Source organism: Festucalex cinctus, chromosome 18 (assembly GCF_051991245.1).
Source record: "Festucalex cinctus isolate MCC-2025b chromosome 18, RoL_Fcin_1.0, whole genome shotgun sequence".
NCBI lineage: Eukaryota > Metazoa > Chordata > Actinopteri > Syngnathiformes > Syngnathidae > Festucalex > Festucalex cinctus.
In genome coordinates, this window is record NC_135428.1 from 5190674 (window position 1) to 5214014 (window position 23341).

At 42.4% G+C, this 23341-nt stretch overlaps 1 protein-coding gene across 2 annotated transcripts; it reads right to left on the reverse strand.

The window, feature by feature from the left end:
* Positions 1–167: 167 nt before the first annotated feature.
* kcnip1b (Kv channel interacting protein 1 b) lies at positions 168–21346 on the reverse strand. Of its 2 annotated transcripts, none has more exons than XM_077504232.1 (8): positions 20675–21346; positions 4242–4366; positions 4088–4157; positions 3947–4017; positions 3753–3860; positions 1775–1879; positions 1470–1532; positions 168–1352 (listed from the first exon to the last, which is right to left on the reverse strand). In XM_077504232.1, exons 1-8 carry the CDS (start codon positions 20760–20762, stop codon positions 1305–1307), a joined length of 678 nt encoding a protein of 225 aa, XP_077360358.1. In that variant the 5' UTR covers positions 20763–21346; the 3' UTR covers positions 168–1304. The 2 variants fall into 2 exon arrangements, with proteins under 2 accessions (XP_077360358.1, XP_077360359.1); XM_077504233.1 differs by lacking the exon at positions 20675–21346 and adding an exon at positions 7942–8253.
* Positions 21347–23341: the final 1995 nt, after the last annotated feature.

Consider the following 23341-nt stretch of genomic DNA (forward strand, 5'->3'; position numbering starts at 1 on the left):
CTAACTCGTAAATAAATACATAAAAAAAACATATTTATTCCCTTTTGGGACTTAAGAGTCATTTTCCCATTTTCCTTTGTTCATAAAGTTGTTCCTTTGAATCAAGATGTTTTGCTTCGCTATTCACAATGATACACAATACTTCATATGAAATAAAACACACTCAATTTAGGAATGTACATATTTATTTGTATGGCTTAAATTCGATTTGCGATGATGAGACAACTCAATTTTAAACTAAGACCTGAGGCTATAACATCCCATTTATACTGTACAACAAGGAGCAAAAAGCTGCTTTGCCTGCAAAAACAAGCATGATTAAAATATTTTAGTGCTCCACCCACTATATGGCCTGTGCGTTTTCGATAAAATTGACACTTTTAACACCGCAACAAACTAAAATTGCAGGCAAGTAGAGAAATCATCATAGCCTACTCGCTCATACATCTGCATTAGCGTTACATCACAGGTTACATTTTCGATGGAGGAGGCAGTGCCGACATTTACCAGTCACGTTGGATTAAAATGATCCATCCCAAAGCTGCCATTCAGTTGTATAGTTTAAGATTCACCATTGAAGGGTTTCATACCAGTGTTGACGTACACACACAGATCAAATTATTGTGCAAATAAAGATAAAATTGTCTTTTCAATATAGAGCATCAGCTTCATTATTCATGATTTGTATGTTCCACAATACGTTGTTTTTTTTTACATTTTCAAAACACACGAAAACCCAAGCATAAAAATACAGTATTTAAATAATATAATTCACAAATAGACATAAAGACAAGCACATAAAAAAACAACTAACATGACTCAAAGACCCACATACTATTCCAATATTGTTTCACTTTTTTTTTTTTTTAAGTGCAAGCTTTACATTGACCAACAAAAATCATACAACATATTCAACAAACACATTACAGCCAGACATATGCAGGACAATGAAACCTTTTAAAAAGTATTTGCAGATAAATCAAGATCTTTTACATTTCAAGATCATCTTTGGGCAAAAAAGAATAAATAAACACAAGCAGTTACTCATGTCATTATCTTTGACTGATCCATCTGTAACTCCCATGCCTTTCTCAGGGGTTACTTTGGGACACGGAAAACTCGGCAACAAGAATTCAAGTCAGTTCCCGTTATCCAAGTCTTTGCAGGGAGTCCGTCTGTATTCAGCCCACAGCTGGATACAAGGGCAAGAGGAGAGACTGGATCCACCGCACACGTGCATCCGCACACATTAACTCACACATAGCCCTCTGATTTATAGCATGACATTTTCATCTCCTCCTGCACTACATCACGTTCTCAAAGAGCTGCATGGATCTCATCATGATTTCATCCTGGGAGGAGAGAGAGAACATATGACCATTGTCACGTCATGAAATATCAAAATTAAATGTCAAAATGTACAAATGTATTAGAAAAGAAAAGAAAATCCCTACTGGGAGAACACATACCTCCTGGCAGGCTATTACAAACTCATCTAAAGTTACCACTCCATCTTTGTTTTTGTCCATTTTCTGTGGCAAAAAGTACAAAATGAGGCTCAGTAAACGTAAGCTTGTGTCGCCATCCATTTTATACACTACAAAACTTAATAAGGTCATAATAACAAAAACTAGTCACTTCAGTATTTATATGATAATAAAATAAAAGCTTGATAGATATCAAATTTGGTTGGCTATTGTGATGAGAAACATTCAAAATCCTGTTTTTCCTATACTATAAACTCTTCTCATAGCAAATGCATTGCCGAACTCACCTGGAAAAAAGCATCCACGTGCTGCTGTGGCACATCTCCCTTCAGCGCAGGGTGCGTGTACTTGCCCATCATGTCATAAATGGCCTTCACAATCTCTGTCATTTCCTACAAGGATAGATGATGCACAAATAGGACTTTGAATCTGATTAACAGGATTTCTCCCCATTGGTGGCTGTTTTTTTGTTTTTTTTTGTGTGAAAATTTTGATCCACAACACCTGATGTTACTGCAACCCATAAGACAACCTGCACTCAGGATACTCCACTCAGCCAACTAACACAAATGTCCCCACATAAGACAAAACATAATGCTCGAGTAAGTGTAAGTGTGATAATGAGGTGAAGAAATAGATTCAAGCAGCTTGGAACAGATGGAGGAAAGTGTCAGGTGTGTTATTTGATAGAAGAGTCTGCTTGGATGAAGGAGAAACAAAAGAGATGTACGGATTTGAAACATTGGCACTGAAGAAACGACAGGAAGCAGAGTTAGAGGAGTCACCAGGATGGACAGGATTAGAAATAAACTCGTCAGTAGGAGCTACGGTAACACTCATACCCATACAATTGACTATAGGCCAATCACCACTGGAATATGGCCATAAACCCCACACCACCTGTTTAATATTAAAGCATACCAAAGCAATCCAGAGAAGAGATGCTAAGCTACTAGCTGGATTCAATGACATGTCATAACAGACCGCCCATGAAGATGCTTGCTCTCTCTCTGACCTACTGTCATCCCCATGGCGATATGATAGAGGTATGAAAATAAAATACCTGTCGGGACTATATAACATAACAAGGTCAGTCCAGGAAAGGACACACACAAGCTGATGACATACAACTCTTAGAAGAGAGACTTTGCTTTTCCCGGGTGAGCAGCCATCCGAGGCTGGCCATGACAATAGAGACATTTAATTAAACAAGTGTTGGTAAATAATTTTTTGGAGGTTCTTGCTGAAGGTGTATGTGTTTGTTGATAAAATCTAACAAATGTCATCACCAGTGGGTTTCCTCTGTTTTACCCGATGAGAAACGGGACACAATTTAGAAGGACTCTGCAATACAATGCAATATAAATAGCAAACTGCAAAAATGGGGTTTTGTTTTCACTCGCGCATGCGCAAATAATACCCCGTGGCATTATGGGAAGGTATGCTAACTTTGTAGCATGTAGCCTACATGTACGTTAGAACATACTCGCGAGTATGTTCAAACGTATTTGCGAGTATGTTCGAACGTATTTGCGAGTATGTTCGAACGTATTTGCGAGTATGTTCGAACGTATTTGCGAGTATGTTTGAACGTATTTGCGAGTATGTTCGAACGTATTTGCGAGTATGTTTGAACGTATTTGCGAGTATGTTCGAACGTATTTGCGAGTATGTTCGAACGTATTGCGAGTATGTTCGAACATTTTTGCGACTATGTTCGAACATATTTGCGAGTATGTTCGAACGTATTTGCGAGTATGTTCGAACATATTTGCGATTATGTTCGAACGTATTCCGAGTATGTTCGAACATTTTTGCGACTATGTTCGAACATATTTGCGAGTATGTTCGAACATATTTGCGAGTTTGTTCGAACGTATTTGCAAATATGTTCGAACATATTTGCAAGTACGTTCGAACATATTTGCGAGTATGTTCGAACATATTCGCCAGCCAAAAATGTTTACTCCTCATTGGCAGCTCTATGCTTCCGTACAAAACAAAACTTGACCCGTCTCCACAAATATATGCATTCTTCAATTTATTACTGCTCAATTTTGAGGTGATGCAACTGCTGCATTGCAACTGGAATTCCCCCAGCACATGCTTTCCAAATAAGGGGTGGTCATTAATCACGTGTTTAAAAAAACAAATAAATAGTGGTGTTAAAGGAACTTTAAATGAACTCAAAATAACACGCTAATTTTGACACCCCTAATTTGAACTATTATTTGTTCTATAACCACAAAGTTGTACACTACTCACCTCCCTGTTTATATAGCCATCCCTGTTGATGTCATAAAGGTGAAACGTCCATTCAAGTTTTTCCCTCAAGGTTCCCCTCAGCAGGATAGACAAGCCCATCACAAAATCCTGACAGCGAAACAACAAAGTGTCATTGCACATGCAACAGCCAAACCTTGCACCCTGTGTAATTGCATCTCTTTCGCAGCTGTTACCTTAAACTTAATGGAGCCGTTGTTAGTTGTGTCAAAAGCGTTAAAAAGGTAATGTGCGTACATACTTGCATCTGCGACACAAGAAACAAATCCATGTGAGACGTGTTCTGACAAAACACGAGCGATGATGCAGAAATTTACCTCCATGGGGGAAAAACTGTGCGTATATATGTTTAAATGTCTCCTCATTTACGACTCCGCTCGGACATTCCTGTCAAGAAGCAGTTGAGACGATTGTTTTAAAAGACACATGCGAAGATACATCCGAATTTATGAAAATAAGTGGTGTGATTACATTCTTGAAACCACGATAGAGAATCTGAAGCTCCTGCTTGCAGAAGTTAGTTTGGGATTCCAGTTGTTCGAGAGCCTCCGGCCTGTGACACACTGTCGTCATCTCCAGCTCATCGTCAGTTTTGTCTGCAGAGAATAACACAATGCGGGACAAACTTGTCTCCATGATACGCTTTAATTAAAGAATTTGTAGGACCGCGGAAATTGTAATACACGGTGCAGCTATGGCTCAGTGAACGCACATTAAATCTCAGAAGACATTGCTAACTGACAAATTTGATTCGCTCCTCGGAGTTGACGGAATTTATTAACGGTAAAAAGGTTCTCAGTCTCTGCTACTGTTGAGAAAGACGGTGGTTAATATTATGAAGACAAGTTGGCTCATGCTGGCCTGTGGGTAAATGTCAGTAGGGTTATAGGTTTATATTAGGGTTATATACTTGTTTAGGATTCAACCTTATTTAGGATTGATTAACCACTATGGGGCGCTCCGGTAAGAGAGAATGCAGAGTCTTCAGTTGAACTTGAACATTTAATCAACTCAAAATGCAGCCTTATTTGCATGTGCAGATTTACAGTATCTGGAGAAATAAAGTAAAGAAAATAATCACATTTAAAACAACTGTCTATCGTTCAAAATCAAATTACACTTTTAATGCAAATTAACTCATATATATATATATATATATATATATATATATATATATATAAATGTTTCTAGGCTATTTTAAATGAAAACGTACTGTATTGTTGGTCTACATTACTCATATTAGCAAGTTACAGCCACACATTAGCAGTTAGCTATCAGCTACTGATAACAAAATGCAAACATTTGCCAAAAAACGAACACATAAGGGACACTAACACTCATACTTTCTTACTAAACACAAATAAATGTATCAGCACAAATTAGAATTGGAACGAATCAGAATGGACACTCACATCGTCATTTACTACTGCACGCTGCGATATGAAAGAGGCACGGAGGACGGAAAACAGGAAGCGGAAATAAAAATAAAGCGCGACATCTCAAATTAAAAGCATACGTTTCAAAATAAGACAATCTTAAACAAAACAGACAGAACAACTTGAAGAATTCTTAACAATAATCTTCACCAAGGAAGTTCACTCATGCTAATGCTAACACAACCACGTCGTGATTTTTAAAAACAGTGAGAATTGAAATTGGCAGGTGTTGATTAGACGAGGGTGTGATAGAGCAAAGGAGCGTGAGGGAAACACAAAGCAGCTTGGAGGTCATGTGACAAACCCCTGTACTGATGTCAGAAGCATGATGAGTTATTTCCTGTCACACTGCCTGGAGGAGATTACGTCTTGAAATAACTTCTTTTGCCAAAAGCTGTGACAAAAAAAAAAAAATGCAATTAGCAATCATAATCAGTGGTTCTTTATAGAAAGAGTCTGACTGTGAAATGTTGCTCATGGAGCGTGTGCTTGGAGGAAAGTGATGGAGATAATTAGAGATGTGTCAGGTGGTGATAAAGGCCCAGAGGAAACGACATCACTTGTTAATGGCACCAGCTTGCACTGTTTGCACAAACAATATGAGCGAGTGTTTGTCTGCTCCCTTTGGTCCAGCTATGGAGGTTAAAATTGTTGGCTCTAGTGAGCAACGCGTCTGTTTCTGTTGTCTCCTGACTGATACCACCTGCAGCCACATGAAACAGGTGGCGAACCGTCCTTTGAGACAAACCCTGCAAGAAAACGATTTTTTCTCTACAATATAGTAGATCAGGGTTGCGCACGTTCTATGTTTCTCTCCACCTGATTCATGATCAGCATCGTTATTAGGCTTCTGCAAAGCTTGCTGATGAGCTGATCACTGGATTCAGCTGTGATGGAGGAGGGAGACATGGAAAACAGGATGAATAGGACCGGACTTGGGCACCTCTGCTGTTAGAAAGGTAGCAAAGTCATAGTAATTGCGTTTTCGTAAGTATAGTGGAAATTCATACGAAAAAATCATGTACGGGTTATCCTCACAAGCGTCACGGGTGTGCTGGAGCCTATCCCAGCTGACCTTGGGTACACCCTGACCCTAACTTAGCTCTGCATTATTTTTGATCTCATAACATAATGTAATATAGTAGTGTACTGCACTGCTTTAATATTGATGGTCAACGGGGGCTCCAAAGTACAATATGTGTAGCACTAAACGGCAATAATATTTTTAAAGCGGAAGCCAACCGAAAACATTTCTTTACAGTAATATATTATATGCAGCCAAACTAGCTATTTTAACAAAAATATCCACCTATTTTTAGCCATCTCGGGAGGCAGCCATTTTACCACTTTCTGTCGATTGAAAATGACATCACAGTTGCTCAGGGCTTGGTAATGACCAATCACAGCTCTGCTTCGTCACATGACCAAACTCAGAAAACAGGTGAGCCATGTTTGGTCGTTATCTGAGCCCTGAACAACTGCAAAGTCATTTTTATTCGACACTAAAATGGCTGCCCCTGAGATGGATAAAAAATGGATGGATTTTGCCACTTAACTCATATTCCACAAACACAATATTAATCAAAATACCATGTTTAGACGAGTGGGGCCACATAGAAATATTATTGTAAATACATTTTTAGATAAGTTAATTTTTAAACCGATCTCTTTTGTAAGTATTAGATTGATATTCGATCCATCCATTTTCTTGACCGCTTATTCCTCACAAGGGTCGCGGGGGGGTTGCTGGAGCCTATCTCAGCTGCCTTTGGGCAGTAGGCAGGGTACACCCTGGACTGGTGCCAGCCAATCGCAGTAGACTGATATTGACTTTGGTTTGATGCAACTTTATTCTAGACAAATTGCTGACTGAACTTTTTTTTTTTTTTTCAGAAGCATTTTCACAATAAACTCTACAAACGTCTTCAATGTAAACAAACTAACTGCATGTGTCAGACTTTTAATCACACACGTTGTCATTGTGCATTTTTACAATATCTCTCTGGTGTAACTGCTACTAATCATGTCACATTATCGTTCACTCTCTCATGCCCCTTCAACCTAGTCTCCATGACAACAGGCTTCTCAAGCATGAGGCTGCAGAGAGAGGTATGATATGTGAGCTGGGTGTTAATTCGCTTGCTTCTCTCTTTTAAACGGAGGTGTCCACGCATACACGTGCCCCCCCGCGCGCGTATCATTAAAAAGTCAGGGACAGTGATTTTGCTCTCTACTTATCTACAAGGACAGCCTACTTGATGGCACACTGTAATCTCTCCATCATAACCACGGTGCATGAGATATGACTCTCGTTACAGAATCAGCAAGGGTGGCTCATACTGAAGCATCAATTTATTATATTATATTCATTTGACTTCACATGTCTTGCTTTTCCTGTACAAGAAAAAAGGGTGCTATTATTTTCTATGCAAAAATGTTTTGACCACATACATTTACAAAATTCTGTTGCTGTTTTGTATTTTTAGTTCTCCCCACACGGAAGCACATTAACTCATTCACTGCCATTGACATGTATATCCGTCAATGGCAGTGAATGAGTTAAGTCAATCCCGTTCCATTGACATGTATATCCGTCAATGGCAGTAAATGAGTTAAGCGTAAATTGTTGCTGCTCCGGTCCGTAAGCACATGTTGCACTCGTGCGGCAAAAAACAACAGCGTGACTTCCATAAATTTCCCTCTCTCAGTTCTCTTTTTGCCCAATGTTGACGTACCTCTCGCCGGTCTTCTCTGCTTGGTTTGCATGGTCAAAGTTCCCACCACTGCACCCATGTTGTCACCGTGGTAACCAGCCTGGCCAAACAGCCCAGATTGTAATAGTCCTTTTATTTGTTTTTTTGTCTTCCCACAGTGTCAGTCCGTGGCTCCCCTTTGTCTCCTTTCACAGATACATCTCTCATAGGGGATTTCCTCTCACAGTTTTTCCACTGAGAGTCGACTCTCGTCTAAGTGATGATTCTCTTGGATTTCTGAGCTCATTCTCAAACGCACACATGAGCTGCTCCTGCCTCCCTGCGCCACTCCCTCTTCTCCCTCTTTCCAGTTCCCTGCCTTCCTCATGTTGTTGTGACGCGCTGCTACACTGATGCAGTCCGCACTAATAACATCGCTGCTAAGTGAATGGCAGCAGGTGAAGGACGGCTGAACTCACACAAATTTGTATGTAAAGGGTGCAAGTCATCACAACTCTTTTTGCTACATTCGTATGTGTGCAAGAGAAATGAATGCATTTGTTTTGGCGCTGCATGTTGTCGCACACAGGATTAGAGGGCTATTAATAATATTCATACAGATTGTTCATTTGATTAACATTTTAACTGCTTTGAGGGAAGGAAAGTTGTGACTGATCCTGATCTTTCTATAATCTATCCATTTTCAATTTTCTTAAATTAAATGGCTGGCAACCAGTCCAGGGTGTCCCCCGCCTACTGCCCAGAGCCAGCTGGGATAGGCTCCAGCACCACCTGCGACCCTTGTGAGGAATAAGCGGTCAAGAAAATGGATGGATGGATGGACGGATGGATGGATGGATGGATGGATGGATGGATGGATGGATGGATGGATGGCTGGATGGATGTGGATGGATGGACGGACAGATGGATGGATGGACGGATGGATGGATGGATGTGGATGGATGGACGGATGTGGATGGATGGATGGATGTGGATGGATGGATGGATGGATGGATGGATGGATGGATGGATGTGGATGGATGGACGGACAGATGGATGGATGGACGGATGGATGGATGGATGGATGGATGGATGGATGTGGATGGATGGACGGATGGACGGATGGATGGATGGATTGATGTGGATGGATGGATGGATGGATGTGGATGGATGGATGGATAGATGGCTGGATGGATGTGGATGGATGGACGGACAGATGGATGGATGGACGGACGGATGGATGGATGGATGGATGGATGGATGGATGGATGGACGGATGGATGGATGTGGATGGATGGACGGATGGACGGATGGATGGATGGATGGACGGATGGACGGATGGATGGATGGATGGATGGATGGATGGATGGATGGATGGATGGATGGATGGATGGATGGATGGATGGATGGATGGATGGACGGATGACGAAGCAGAGCTGTGATTGGTCATTACCAAGCCCTGAGCAACTGTGATGTCATTTTCAATTGACACTACCTGTTATGTGTGAGTGAATGACGTCTTCAGAAAACCTCCCTTAGTTTAAAAAAACAAAACATGCCGACATGTTTTTTTTTTTTTCATTCTTGGATGTTTTAGCTTTTCTATTTCTTCAAAAGTATGCATTGCACTTCCTTGTGAGCCTTGAAAAGAGCAAAATTGTCACCACATGAAAGGAACACGCAATCTCATTTCCTATTTAAGCCTTGAGACGTGCCTTATTTAAGGAAGGCAAAACACAAAGTGATGCCACTGTGGGTGCGTTTAGCCGAAGGCCCCCAGCAATAGAAAGCAGACCTGCGATAAGAATCACATCCATTGTGTTAGCATGACATTGTTGTCTCTCCATTTTTTTTTTTTTTAATAGCTCAGCTCTGGAGGGAAATCAAGTTCTGTATTCAGAAGACTAGCCGAGAGCGACGCAATTCCCTTGACAGATGTTTGCCGTCTCCAACTGCATTACACCCTGCACGGGGATGTGCCAAGGTTGCTGCACTGCAGTCTATAACTTCATTATCTTTTCATTAGCTTCTCAACAGCTCATGAGCTGCAACACAGCAGCAACGCACAGGCGACCTCGGCACCACTTAACTCACCCCAACCCTTCTTCATGAGCGCTAAGTAGACGAGGCCGGATTGTGCATGAGAATCTCGATAAGGAGATCAAGATTGCGCACTTTCGACTTAATATTTTTGTAATATGCTTGGATTATTTTTACGTACTTGACTGGGTGTGCATGTGTGTTTGTATTCATCACGTTTTGAGAGCATTGATCTGTTTCCACTGTCACTCATAGGGACGCTTTGAACCTACTTTTTGGGCAGCAAAATGGTGGGGACTTCTTGCGATATGTGTCCACTAGGGTTGTGTACAGTTCAGTATGAGACTTAGCCATTAAAAATAAAGACTTAATTCAAGATTTTGGAAAGAGTGAAGAGTTATTGACACGAGTGATAAAGAATATGAGAACATGGACACTATAGCTAGCAAGGCACTTCACTCAACACCACACAAAAGGAAAACACAATGGAGCCAGAGTTATAAAAAAAAAAGAAAAAGAAAAAAAAAGAAGAATAAAAGCTCTGTAGTGCTCCACTGATGATTAAAAGTAGCACTTTATTAGCGGCTTAATTGACACCGGGGATTCGTCATGACCACCATTATGTGGTTCACGCCAGCAAAGTTAGCGAGCAAAGTGTCCCATGAAAAGCGGCTGGATTTTCCTAATGACCAGAACTTATCGTAATGTACCCAAAGCGGCAATGAAACGTGACCTATAGTGGAAGGGGGGTGGGGGGGGTGGGGGCGGGTGAATAACTCCCGCAGTCCACATGACACATAAATACCGGAAGTGCGTTCATATGTGTGTGCGTGTGTTTTTGTGCCTCAATTTAAACTAAAAAAAAAAAAAGAGAACGAAAGACAGTTAATTTAATGCCGGTATATGCACACAGGACTAGTTTCAACATAATGTATTTATATAATGTCATCTTTTAGTAAATAAGCGAAGCGCGCATTAAGTTTGCGCATGCGCGAGGGGAAAAAAACGAGGCTACTTACTACCCTATCAATTTGAATGGCGGAGATTAGAGTGGTGACAATCTTTGCCTAACTGTACACTTTAAAGCTCGCAAGTCAACTTCCCCGATATCAATAAATCACATGCTATGCATGTTAATACAAAAAACAGCAACTTTCCAGCCGTTGAAACGTTTCGATCAGAGCCGATTCCATCGGATTCAATTCATTTTCAATTACCGTTTGGTAGTTTCGTCTACCCACAATGCACCACGCCCGCTACCCATAATGCACCTTGAATTCGAGATGCGCACTTCGCTTATTATTCATATTGTCGCTGCTATGGGAAAAACACAAGACAATTTTTTCCCCCCATTTTTTTTTTTTTTTTTTTAATGTTTTTGGGATTAAATGGAGTGCAGACATCCCAAAAACCTTAAGAAAATGTACATAAGTGTTTTTCACATAGCAGCGACAATATAAATTGTAAATTAATTCAACGAGTAAAACTAAACCTAAATGACACCAGGATGAATAAATAAATAAATAAATAAATAAATAAATAAATAAATAAATAAAGTTTCTGGTTCCGTATGTTTTGCCAATGCAGTCATTATACTATAAATGCAAATTCTAATAAGATAGTATGCCAGCACTTACTAAAGTAAATGGGGGCCAGATTGCACTTATTTTATTTTATTTTATTATTATTATTATTATTATTATTATTTACCTTGTTTCGCTACTAATATTGTAAATATGCTGTAAATGAGGAGTTCACTGCAAACTACAACCAACATATGTATTTCACAATGCAGTGCATTGGACAAATATGATTTTTATTTATTTTTTTATTTTTTTATTTTTTCATAGCCACTGAAACGTTTTCCATGTACTGTACAAGCAAAGATGTGGTGTTACTGTATGACCAGGGGGTGGCAGCAGATCACAGCATTATACTTTGAGGTGTGCATACTGTACATGTCAATACTGTAAGATACAACTGTAGTGTAATACTGCACTGCAGCTAAAGGTAAAATAACAAATTAAAAGCAGTTCACCATATGACGTAGCACCGTTTTACTGCAAAACCAGAAAATAAAAACGATCATTGAAAAGGAGTACGCCTCATTCGGATGTGAAGCTAAAGTTATGGCTGCTGGTGTGCAATATGGCAATAAGACTAACATGCAACAAATCCATATGCACACTTCCAAATAGAGAACGAGGATGCAGTGTTGCGAAGAATAGAGCGAGAGAAGATAAAAATAAATCTCAATGATGGCAGTTACATAAAAGTAGGCTGAGAGGTGATGTAAAAAATTCAAAGCTGTGTCTCACAACTCCAGTTCACTGCCTTCACAACCAGAGCCAGGAAAAAAAAAAAAAGAGCAATAATAAAATGATAAAGACTGCATTACAGGCTCTTAAATAACCTTCGGCGTAGTTGATGCTTAGTGCAAAAAAACAGGCCAGATAGCTTTTTTTTTTTTTTTTACAACCTTCATTTTGAATGATGTTTCCCATTTCAATTTTAGTGTCCTTGGGTCCCTTTATAAATGTAAATTATTATTATAAATGTGTGATGGTGGTGTGTTGATGTTTGCTAAGACTCGAGAATCGAGCTACAGTGCACACAAGACAACACAAATTCTACATAAATGGTCTTTCATCATTAAAGGAGATTTGAATTCTGCAGGTGCAATGATATGGAATGAGAAAATATCAGTGACATGAACGACAATGTTATTTAATCACTAGAGATTTGACAATATCAAAAAAATAAATGTTGTAAGCATGTCTGCCGTATTCCAAATACCAAACCAATCCAATTTTATGGCAACGTGCCATTTGTGTGTTTCAGCTCATTATTGTTCACCATGTTTGAGGAGTGTGATGCTTCTGCATGACTCACCACTGTTGGAGTTTATTATTGTGTGAGCTCAGCCATATATGCTCTCGTCTTGTTATTGAAAAGGGTCTGTTACAAAACACAGGCAACCAGGTACAGTTCCACCCCCCCCCCCCCCCCCCCAAAAAAAAAAAATTACTGAGGCCTAAATTTGTTGGTAGTGCATTCGGAATAGCGTCACTTGGTTTTGGTGGGTTTTATAAACTGTATTTTGTACACAGGCCAAGTAATCCCTACAAACTAAATTCCAAGTCTGCACACATTCAGGGCCCTATTTTCATATTCAGGCACCATTCCCTGTTTTTATTTATTTATTTTTTTATTTTTTTGGGGAGACAGAGAAAAGTAGGTTTGTTTTTAGACTCGTAAAAAGCAAGTCTAAGTGGTGGCGCAGATGTTGTATCAGGATTATAGTAGATTTGCACAGGCAGACATATTGATGACAACAGCATCGCACAATCCCTCTGACTTAATGCAGAAATAAATTCATTGAAAAAAATGTGAAACCCTGATTTTAGAGAGAATGAGGGCAGCCACTTCGATCGGTCAGGAGTCAGGGAGGAGTGTTCCATCCCAAAACGGCACAAACAACATCTTCTGTCTGACTTGTGCTAGGCCTGAATAGTTAGCTCCTTGTGAACACGTGCTCTTTTTTTCCCCTCAACATTCTTTTATGCTCTGTTTTGAGTTTCGCATAAATGAATAAGAAATTAAAAAAAAACATGGAGTTTGTTGTGACACAAACTACAGCATATTGTAAATACATATGTGTTGCAATAAGTGGTATAATATTTTACTACATCAAATTAATAACAAATTATATATTTACCATTGAAATACATGTTTAAATATAAATATTTAATCTATTAACTGCAACACTTTGAAATCGTTACTGTAGCCCAACCCCAAACGGAGCAACATTGAAAAGAAGGGTGTAAAATGGAGATGAGGCTTTCAGGGTCATGAAGTATATCAGTGAGACGGTCTCCCCCAGCCCGGCTCTTTTTAGCCGCGAATGTTTAAATGATGAAGATGAATATGGATGCTGCTGCATTTGCAAGTGGAGCATTTTAAAGGTGACTAAGCCGAGTTTTATGGTTCACCTCACCGCATGTTCAGTATGTGGAAGGGCCCAAGGGGAAGAAAAAAAAAAAAAAAATGAAATGAACTCGATGTGTGGGAGAGAAGTCTTCACAGTTTATGCTTGCGTGCGTGACGATAAATTTGCGTAGGCAATGTATTCATGTTTTTCCCTCCATGCATATTCTAGTACAGAGGTGTCCAAACTACGGCCCGGGGGCCAATTGCGGACCGCCGTCCAATTTTTAGTGGCCCGCGACACATGCTAAAATTGGCATTTGACTCAGTTCAAATAAAATAAAAACAAAAATGTTTGGAGATGGTCAAAGTAAGAAGGGAAGGTATCGAAAAACACAAGTGCGATTAAAGGTTATTTTTGACAAGACGAGGTCAAGTAGGACTCAGACGCAGGCGTAAGGTAGGCCACCAAGGCAGCAGGTTTATTTCCGGCCAACAAAGGTCTCCTCTCAAACTGAGAGGAGAACAGGGAGGGGAAAAAGTGGAGAACAAAAAGCGCTCCACTAGGGAGGAAAAAACAGGCAAAAGGTACTGGGGACAACAGAAAGCGCTCCGCTAGGGAGGAAAAAGGGCACAAGGCAAAAGGGGTAACTAAAGGCGCTCCAAAAGGGAGGAAAAGGCACAAAAACAAGGCAACAACGCTAGGCAACATGAACAAGGACATAAGGACTGTGGGACGCTTCCATGCACTGACGGTGTGTGTGACACTTCGGCAACGGAGGGGAGAATGCAGGTGGCTTTTATTGTGGCAGGTGGTGGTAATCATGGGCGGGGACCGGTAATTAGCAAGCTGCAGGAAGAGCAAGTGACCTGGGGTGAGAGGAGAGTAAGGATTTCAAAGTAAAACGGGAAACAGACACAAAAATAAAAGCATGAACCGCCACGCCTGGTGGCGGCGTGACAGTACCCCCCCCTCAACGGCCGGCTCTCGACGGCCCAGGAATGTCAGGGTGTTCAGCATAAAAATCATCAATTAAAGAGGGATCAACGATGAACCGGGAGGGGACCCATTGTCTCTCCTCCGGGCCGTACCCCTCCCAGTCGACTAGGTATTGTCTTCCGCGGCCCCGATTACGCACATCTAAGAGTTTCCTGACCTTGTAAACGGGGCCGCCTTCAACCATCTCTGGGGGGGGTGGGTCGGGTTCGGAGGGCACAAGTGGGCTTTCGTGGACCGGCTTGACTTGACTGACATGGAATGTTGGATGAACTCTGAGGGATCTTGGCAGGCGGAGTCGAACGGCGGCGGGACCTATGGACTTGGTTACTGGGAAAGGCCCCACAAATCGCGGGGCCAGCTTTGAACATGGTACCTTGAGTCTGAGGTGCTTGGCTGATAGCCAAACTCGCTGGCCTGGGCTGTATTCAGGTGCCGGTCTCCTTTTCCGGTCGGCGGCCCTCTTCACCCGGTCTCCCTGGCGTTGAAGCGCCGTCCGGGCCGCCGACCAGACTTTGTGGCACCGACGAACCATGGCCTGGACCGAGGGAACCGTTGCCTCCTCCTCCAGTTCAGCGAAAAACGGTGGATCGTAGCCGTGGACGCATTTAAACGGGGTAAGACCTGTGGCAGATGTGGGCAATGAGTTGTGTGCGAGTTCGACCCATACCAGATACTTGCTCCAGGCGGTCGGGTTCTGGGAGACAAGGCATCGGAGACCGGTTTCAAGCTGTTGGTTCAGTCGTTCTGCCTGTCCATTGGCCTCAGGGTGGTATCCAGAAGTAAGATTGGCTTTGGCTCCTAGGGCTTTGCAGAACTGTCCAGAATCGGGAGACGAACTGTGGTCCACGGTCGGAGACGATGTGCAAGGGAAAACCATAAAATCGGAATATGTGGTGGATCATGATGTCGGCTGTAACTTTGGCGGATGGGAGCTTGGATAGTGGAATAAAGTGAACCATTTTGGAGAACCTGTCGACAACGGTGAGAATTGTGGTTTTACCATGGGATAGGGGCAGTCCGGTCACAAAGTCCAATGAGATTTCTGCCCATGGTCTGGATGGGATTGGTAGTGGCTGAAGAAGGCCCATCCGGGACTGAGTCGAGGACTTGTTGCGGGCACAAGTGGGACAGGCAGCGACGTACTCTTTTACGGTGGTTTCCATTGCCGGCCACCAGAATCTCCTGGCAACAGCATACATGGTCCTGCGGACTCCAGGATGACAAAACAGCTGTGAAGTGTGAGCCCAGTGTATCACCTGAGATCGTAGTTCCTCAGGCACGAAGAGTCGACGTGGTGGACAAGACGTGGGGGGAGTGACGTTGCGCAATGCCTCCTTGACATCGTCCTCAATTTGCCATCTCATGGCCCCAACAATGCAATCCCGGGGCAGGATGGTCTCAGGCTCGGCCTCCAATAGCTCGGATTCTTGACAATGCGTCTGCTTTGACGTTTTTGCTGCCTGGTCTGTAAGTTAAAGAAAATACAAAGCGGTTAAAAAACAAGGACCACCTGGCCTGTCGGGGATTGAGTCTTTTGGCCTGGCGTAGGTACTCCAAATTTCGGTGATCGGTCCAGATCACAAAAGGCATTTCAGCGCCTTCCAGCCAGTGTCTCCATTCTTCTAGGGCCACTTTTACAGCGAGAAGCTCCCGATCTCCGACTGAGTAATTGCACTCAGCCTTGGATAATTTACGTGAAAGAAATGCGCAGGGATGTGTCTTGCCGTCCTCTTGACAACGCTGGGACAGCACCGCCCCAATTCCAACACTGGAAGCGTCTACTTCCACCACGAACTGGCGTTTGGGGTCTGGGACTCTGAGAATTGGGGCATTGGTGAAGCGTGCTTTTAAGTCTTTGAATGCCTTTTCGGCTTCCGGGTTCCATGAAAAACGGACTTGTGGGGAGGTCAAGGCGTGTAGAGGGGCGGCAATGGTGCTGAAGCTTCTTATGAATCTGCGGTAGAAGTTGGCGAATCCGAGGAACTGTTGAACTTTCTTCCGGGAGTCTGGCGTGGGCCACTCTCGTACGGCGCTGACCTTGTCCGCGTCCATTTCCACCTTCCCTGGTGACACGATGAATCCCAGGAAGGAGATGGTGTTAACATGAAATAGGCTCTTTTCAGCTTTCACATACAGATGGTGATCCAAAAGACGTTGGAGTACTCGGTTTACGTGGTCTCGATGGCTCATTAGGTCAGGTGAGTAGATCAGAATGTCATCCAAGTAAACGTACACGAAGTGATCTATGAAGTCCTTGAGTACCTCATTTATCATTGCCTGGAAGACGGCGGGAGCATTCGTGAGGCCAAATGGCATGACCAGGTATTCATAATGTCCCCGAGGAGTGTTGAAGCCTGTCTTCCATTCGTCCCCCTCACGGATCCGAATGAGGTGGTAGGCGTTCCGCAGATCGAGCTTCGTGAAGATCTTGGCTTGTTGCAGCTGATCGAACACCGAGGACATCAAGGGCAATGGGTACCGGTTCTTGACAGTGATGTCGTTCAAAGGACTGTAATCAATGCAGGGGCGTAGGGATCCATCCTTTTTACTCACAAAGAAAAAGCCCGCTCCTGCAGGCGAGGAAGACGGTCGGATGAGGCCGGCTTTCAAGGAGTCATCAATGTAGTTGTTCATGGCCTGGCGTTCGGGTCCTGAGACTGAGTACAGTCTCCCCTTGGGAATGGTTGAACCGGGAATCAGATTGATCGGGCAGTCATATGGGCGGTGTGGAGGGAGAGTCATGGCTTTGGTCTTGCTGAAGACCTCCCGCAGATGGTGGTAGCAGGAGGGAACAGTGTGCAAGTTCGGGTACTCTTCTTGAGCCGGTGGAACGAGAGTCACCTGGTGAACCTGGGCTGTGGAGTTTCGGAGTGCGGGTTGTTCCGACCCGTGAGAGCTGCAGTCCTTTCCCCACTCCAGAACAACTCCAGTGTTCCAGTCGATTCTGGGGCTATGTAGACACAGCCAAGGGTGTCCCAGAACCAAAGTGGGGGAAGCAGCGTGGAAAACATGGAAACGGAGAGTCTCGAAGTGAGGTCCGATTCGGACTTCCAGAGGTTCAGTAATGTGGGTGATTTTGAAGAGCTCCTTGCCATTCAGCGCTCGAGCCTGGATGGTCAAAGAAAGGGGTTCGGTGGAGGCTCGTATTTGCTTTACGAGCTCCCAGTCCATGAGACTTTCGTCGGATCCGGAGTCGATGAGGGCTGACAGATCTATGGTGACATTGTGGTGGATTATCTGAATTGGCGTAAGTCTGTGATTCTTGGCGGGTCGGGGTGACGGAGGACTCACTGGAGAGTGGCCCTTTGTGGTGCAGGATTCCACCAAGTGCCCAAGACCACCACAATAGTAGCAGCGGCCCTCTCGGCGTCGGCGCTGCCTCTCCTCCGGCGAAAGCCGAGCCCTTCCCAGTTGCATGGGTTCGTCGCTAGCGAGGTCCACCTCTCCTGGTTCCGGTCGGGAAGGAGCGATGAATCGCGGCCTTCTGGCCTCCGGTGTCCGCGTCCAGGGGATGGGTTCCTCCCTCCTTCGCGGTCCGCCGATCTTGGCCAGCTCCTGGCGACGATGATCGGTCCGGATGGCGAGGGAAATCAAGGCGTCCAAGTCCGCGGGGAGATCTACGGGAACCAGAAGCTCTTGAATGGCAGGTGAGAGTCCTTTCAAAAAATGGTCGTGAAGTGCGATGGCGTTCCAGCCACTGTTCGTTGCCAACGTTCGAAAGCGAACTGCATAGTCGCTGACAGATTCGTTGCCTTGCTGAAGTCGGCTCAGTGCTCGTGCCTTCTCTCGGTCATTGTTTTCTGGATCAAAGACTTGGCGCAAAGCGATTTGAAAGTCCTGTACGCTTTGGCAGACCGAGGAACCCCTGGCCCATTCCGCGGTCGCCCAGGTTTTGGCCCGTCCCGTCAGGTGAGACAACATGAAGGCCACTCGGGATCGGGCTGTGGGAAATGCCTGTGGTAACTGTTCAAAATGAATGTCGCATTCCGTGAGGAAAGTCTGACAGCGTCCGGGTTCACCGGAGTATCGTTCTGGGGAGGCCAGTCTCAATCCTACCCCGGTGAAAGGCGTGGTCGGTACAGAGAACTCAGGGTGAGGAATCTGTCCAGTGGGAGCTGGCGCTCGACGCCGTGAAAGGCTTACCAGCTCGTGGACCTGGCTGGTCAATTCCTCCATCCGGGACAGCATGGTCTGTTGGATCCGGTCCTGGTTGTTGAGCCGGGCCTCCTGGCTCTGCAGTGCGGCCTTGACCGTGCCTGCTGGGTCCATGCTGGCCGAAGTGTACTGACAAGACGAGGTCAAGTAGGACTCAGACGCAGGCGTAAGGTAGGCCACCAAGGCAGCAGGTTTATTTCCGGCCAACAAAGGTCTCCTCTCAAACTGAGAGGAGAACAGGGAGGGGAAAAAGTGGAGAACAAAAAGCGCTCCACTAGGGAGGAAAAAACAGGCAAAAGGTACTGGGGACAACAGAAAGCGCTCCGCTAGGGAGGAAAAAGGGCACAAGGCAAAAGGGGTAACTAAAGGCGCTCCAAAAGGGAGGAAAAGGCACAAAAACAAGGCAACAACGCTAGGCAACATGAACAAGGACATAAGGACTGTGGGACGCTTCCATGCACTGACGGTGTGTGTGACACTTCTGCAACGGAGGGGAGAATGCAGGTGGCTTTTATTGTGGCTTGATTGGTGGCAGGTGGTGGTAATCATGGGCGGGGACCGGTAATTAGCAAGCTGCAGGAAGAGCAAGTGACCTGGGGTGAGAGGAGAGTAAGGATTTCAAAGTAAAACGGGAAACAGACACAAAAATAAAAGCATGAACCGCCACGCCTGGTGGCGGCGTGACAATTTTAGTTAACTAAAACTAACGAAAAAACTAAAATTCAGAAAACAATTTCGTTAAGGAAATAAAACAAAAATGAAGATGCTTTTAAAAAAAGAAAACAAACTGAAACTACATTTTATGTTTACAAAACTAACTAAAATAAAACTATAATTATAGCTAAAATGTCATTCGTTTTCGTCTTTAGTAATAAATTTAATGCATGAGTCTTTGGGGATGATTTTAAATGTGACTTTTTAGTAGATTTATTTTAATATAAACCAGAATAATGATGTCGCACCCATGTTGTTTTTTTTAAATGTTGCGCATGAGTAATACACAAAAAAAAACTAAAACTAATACTGAAACTAACTAAACTAAAACTAAGCATTTATTAAAGAACCACCCTGAAAAATAATTACAACTAATTAAATTTAATAAACAAAACTAAAAAAAAAAAAAAAAAAAAAAAAAAAAAGGAAAATTCCAAAACTATAATAACCCTCCTGCCATATTACAAAAAAAATGTTTATATACTGTAGCATTTTTTTTTAAATATGCAAAAGTACAAATAAATTATTCGTACAATTTTTAGGACTAAACACAATTTCTCTTCATAACATTATGTGGCCCTTGCGTCCTTCGGATTTTCTGGATGTGGCCCTCAAATGAAAAAGTTTGGACACGCCTGTTCTAGTAGAAATGCAGAGGCTTGCATTGAGAGATTATCTGCACGGGTGGATTGTTCAAAGTTGTGGAACAGGACCACAAACAACAAATATGTAGGCATACTGTTATTATATTAGAAAAACAAAATATACATATTTTAAAATCAAACATAAAAATTTCTTGCTCTTGTGAATTTTACATTTGTTTCCCCACCACTTTAAGATTTAGTTTACGAGGGGTAAACTATGCACATTTAATCAAATTCACAGATACACGTACGGAATGTTTTAAGCGTCACATCGTGTTTTGATAGTTGGCAGTACCTTTTGCGAGGCTTCCTGAAAGCAATCTCTGGACAGACTGGATCAACTTGAGCACCCCCTGTCGACAACGGGTGGTACAACCAGCCATCCTCGGATAGAAGAACGAGCAGACGGACTTGAGGATTGCCTGGGAAAAGATCCGCTTCCTCCACTGTATCTCAAAAAAGGGATTTGGGCTGGCGCAGTTTTTGTTTTTTTGTTTTTTTTTGTTAAAAAATAAAATAAATAACGGTTACCAATACGGTTACTTTGCAAATTCAACAACACTTGAAAATGCAGGCATGCAGTTTTCTTCTTGAAGTTCCATCTATGAAATCCACTGCTAGAAAAACAAGGTCACCCAAACAAACTGTGCACGATTAAGTTGCGGATAAAGTTAAGAAGACAAAACTGGAGGGAAAATAATTGCTTGGAAGATATGATGAAAAATCACTTCAATGTCCTCAGCAACTGCAGGTAAAAAAAAAAAAAAAAAAAGTTACCATCAGTCAGTTCTCCTCTCTGACTAAAAAAATAAAACTACCACTTTTATTCCTTCCGTTTTCTGTCTTGAGGTTCTTGTTTATGTCCAGGCTATTTGAACTGCAGCGTGGAGCTTGGAAGAGGTCTGCGGAAGATCTCTCTCCTCTGGTGCATGTAACAGATTCGGACTTCAGAGTGCCAACAGCACTTAACCGCCCCCTCCTCCTCTCTTCCAGTACATCTGAGCTCCCTTCCTCCGTTTGGTCATGTCTGATCTTTAAGGTCTGTTTTTTTTTTTATATAATATCCAGTATCTGTTAATGGTTTCATATATGCAAGCTAATGTTGATCACTGCGGCTTAACACTCAAATTCGTTCCTGTAAAATCCATTTATATATATCCAGACTGAAGGACTGCATGCAGACCAAGAGAAGCTTATCCATGCTTTTAACGGTCTTCTGACTGGACAGAACGCTGCAGCTCGAGTTCTGACCAAAACAAAAAGATCAGAACATATTACTCCAGTACTTAAGGATTTACACTGGCTCCCAGATCAGGTGTAGAATCGATTTCAAAGTTCTGCTACTCGTCTATAAATCACTAAATGGTTTGGGTCCTGAATATATCCAAGAAATGCTGATTGAGTACAAACCCAGCAGGGCTCTGAGATCGACAGACTTGGGCCAACTAGTGGAAACCAGAGTCCGAAGCAAACATGGTGAAGCTGCATTTCGGTATTATGCTGCACACAGATGGAACAGGCTGCCAACAGAAGTGAAGTCAGCCCAGAGTGTAAATGCTTTTAAATCCAGGTTAAAAACATTTTCTTGACTTCTTATTCCTCACAAGGGTCGAGGGGGGGTGCTGGAGCCTATCTCAGCTGGCTCTGGGCAGTAGGCGGGGGACACCCTGGACTGGTTGCCAGCCAATCGCAGGCAATTGCAATAAACGTATCAAATGCAAAAAGACACCAACATGAAGACGTTGAAAATAAACGAAAAGAAACTGTGAACAGTGTTCAACCAAACTGAGCATTTGCAGTATAAAAAACTATTTTTTTTTCTCTTGCATTAGATGCGTAGGTGTACCTAAAGGTGTGACTGGTAAAGTGCTATATTCAAGTGACCACAAACACAGTCTGTTCTATCAGAGAGAGATTCCAAAACAGGTTACGTAATCTTGCAGGTTGCTTGTGGAGACAGGAGAGTTTTTTTTTGTTTTTGTTTTTTTCTCTCTCTCTCTCCAATGAAGTGAGAAACGCTTGGGGGAGAGATGGATGCAAAACTCCCTCTATTTCGCTCACTTCTTTTTAGTCAGCGGCGATATAGATAATATTTTTGATTTTGATTAGATGTAGATACCATTGTGAAATGGAGGAACTTTTCAACACCAAGTCAACTTTATTGAGTTCAAGCTAGCGTCAAAACAGCTAGCTGGCCCTTTAAAAAATCCAAACTGACTCTAATAATAATAATAATAATAATAATAATAATAATAATAATAATAATAATAATAATAATAATAATAATAATAATAACAATAATGTCGTTCATTCAAATAATAATAATAATAATAATAATATAATTCTTCATACAAAAAAACATGTACAGTACAGTACAGTATTGTGAGCCTTAGTTACATTTCCATTTTTTTTTTTTATATAGTGTGAAAAATTCTCTGCCATTTTTATGGTGTGTGATGTCAGGATGTGCAATTTTCTGGCAAACAGCATTGGTGCAGAGAAACATTTTATATGATTTCATACTGTGTTGGATGAAATCTCACAGACATGCACAGCCGACTTAAATGACTTCTGGTGTTTAATGTTAATATTGGTTTCTTGCTGGCCGCATTCTGTCTTCATTATACACATCAAGAAGGAATTTGTCATCCTTTGCATTACTGTCTGTTTGGGCTTTACAAGCACAAAATTGGTTGGTAAGTATTTGCACTCTCCTTTTGCAACCTAAAAAGCTGTAGGGAAATTAAAAACATTTTTTTTCTCTCTCCTACACCACCTACACAAACACACCTACTGTAAATGGTTGCATAATATGTGAATGCATTTTAACACTATAACACTATTTGCACTGCATACATGCAAACTAACTAAGGTGGTATGAACTCAGCTATTAAAAAAAAAATCTTTATGCAATATTCAAATTTTTTTTTAACCAAAAAACGATATTTTATTGAATGGAATA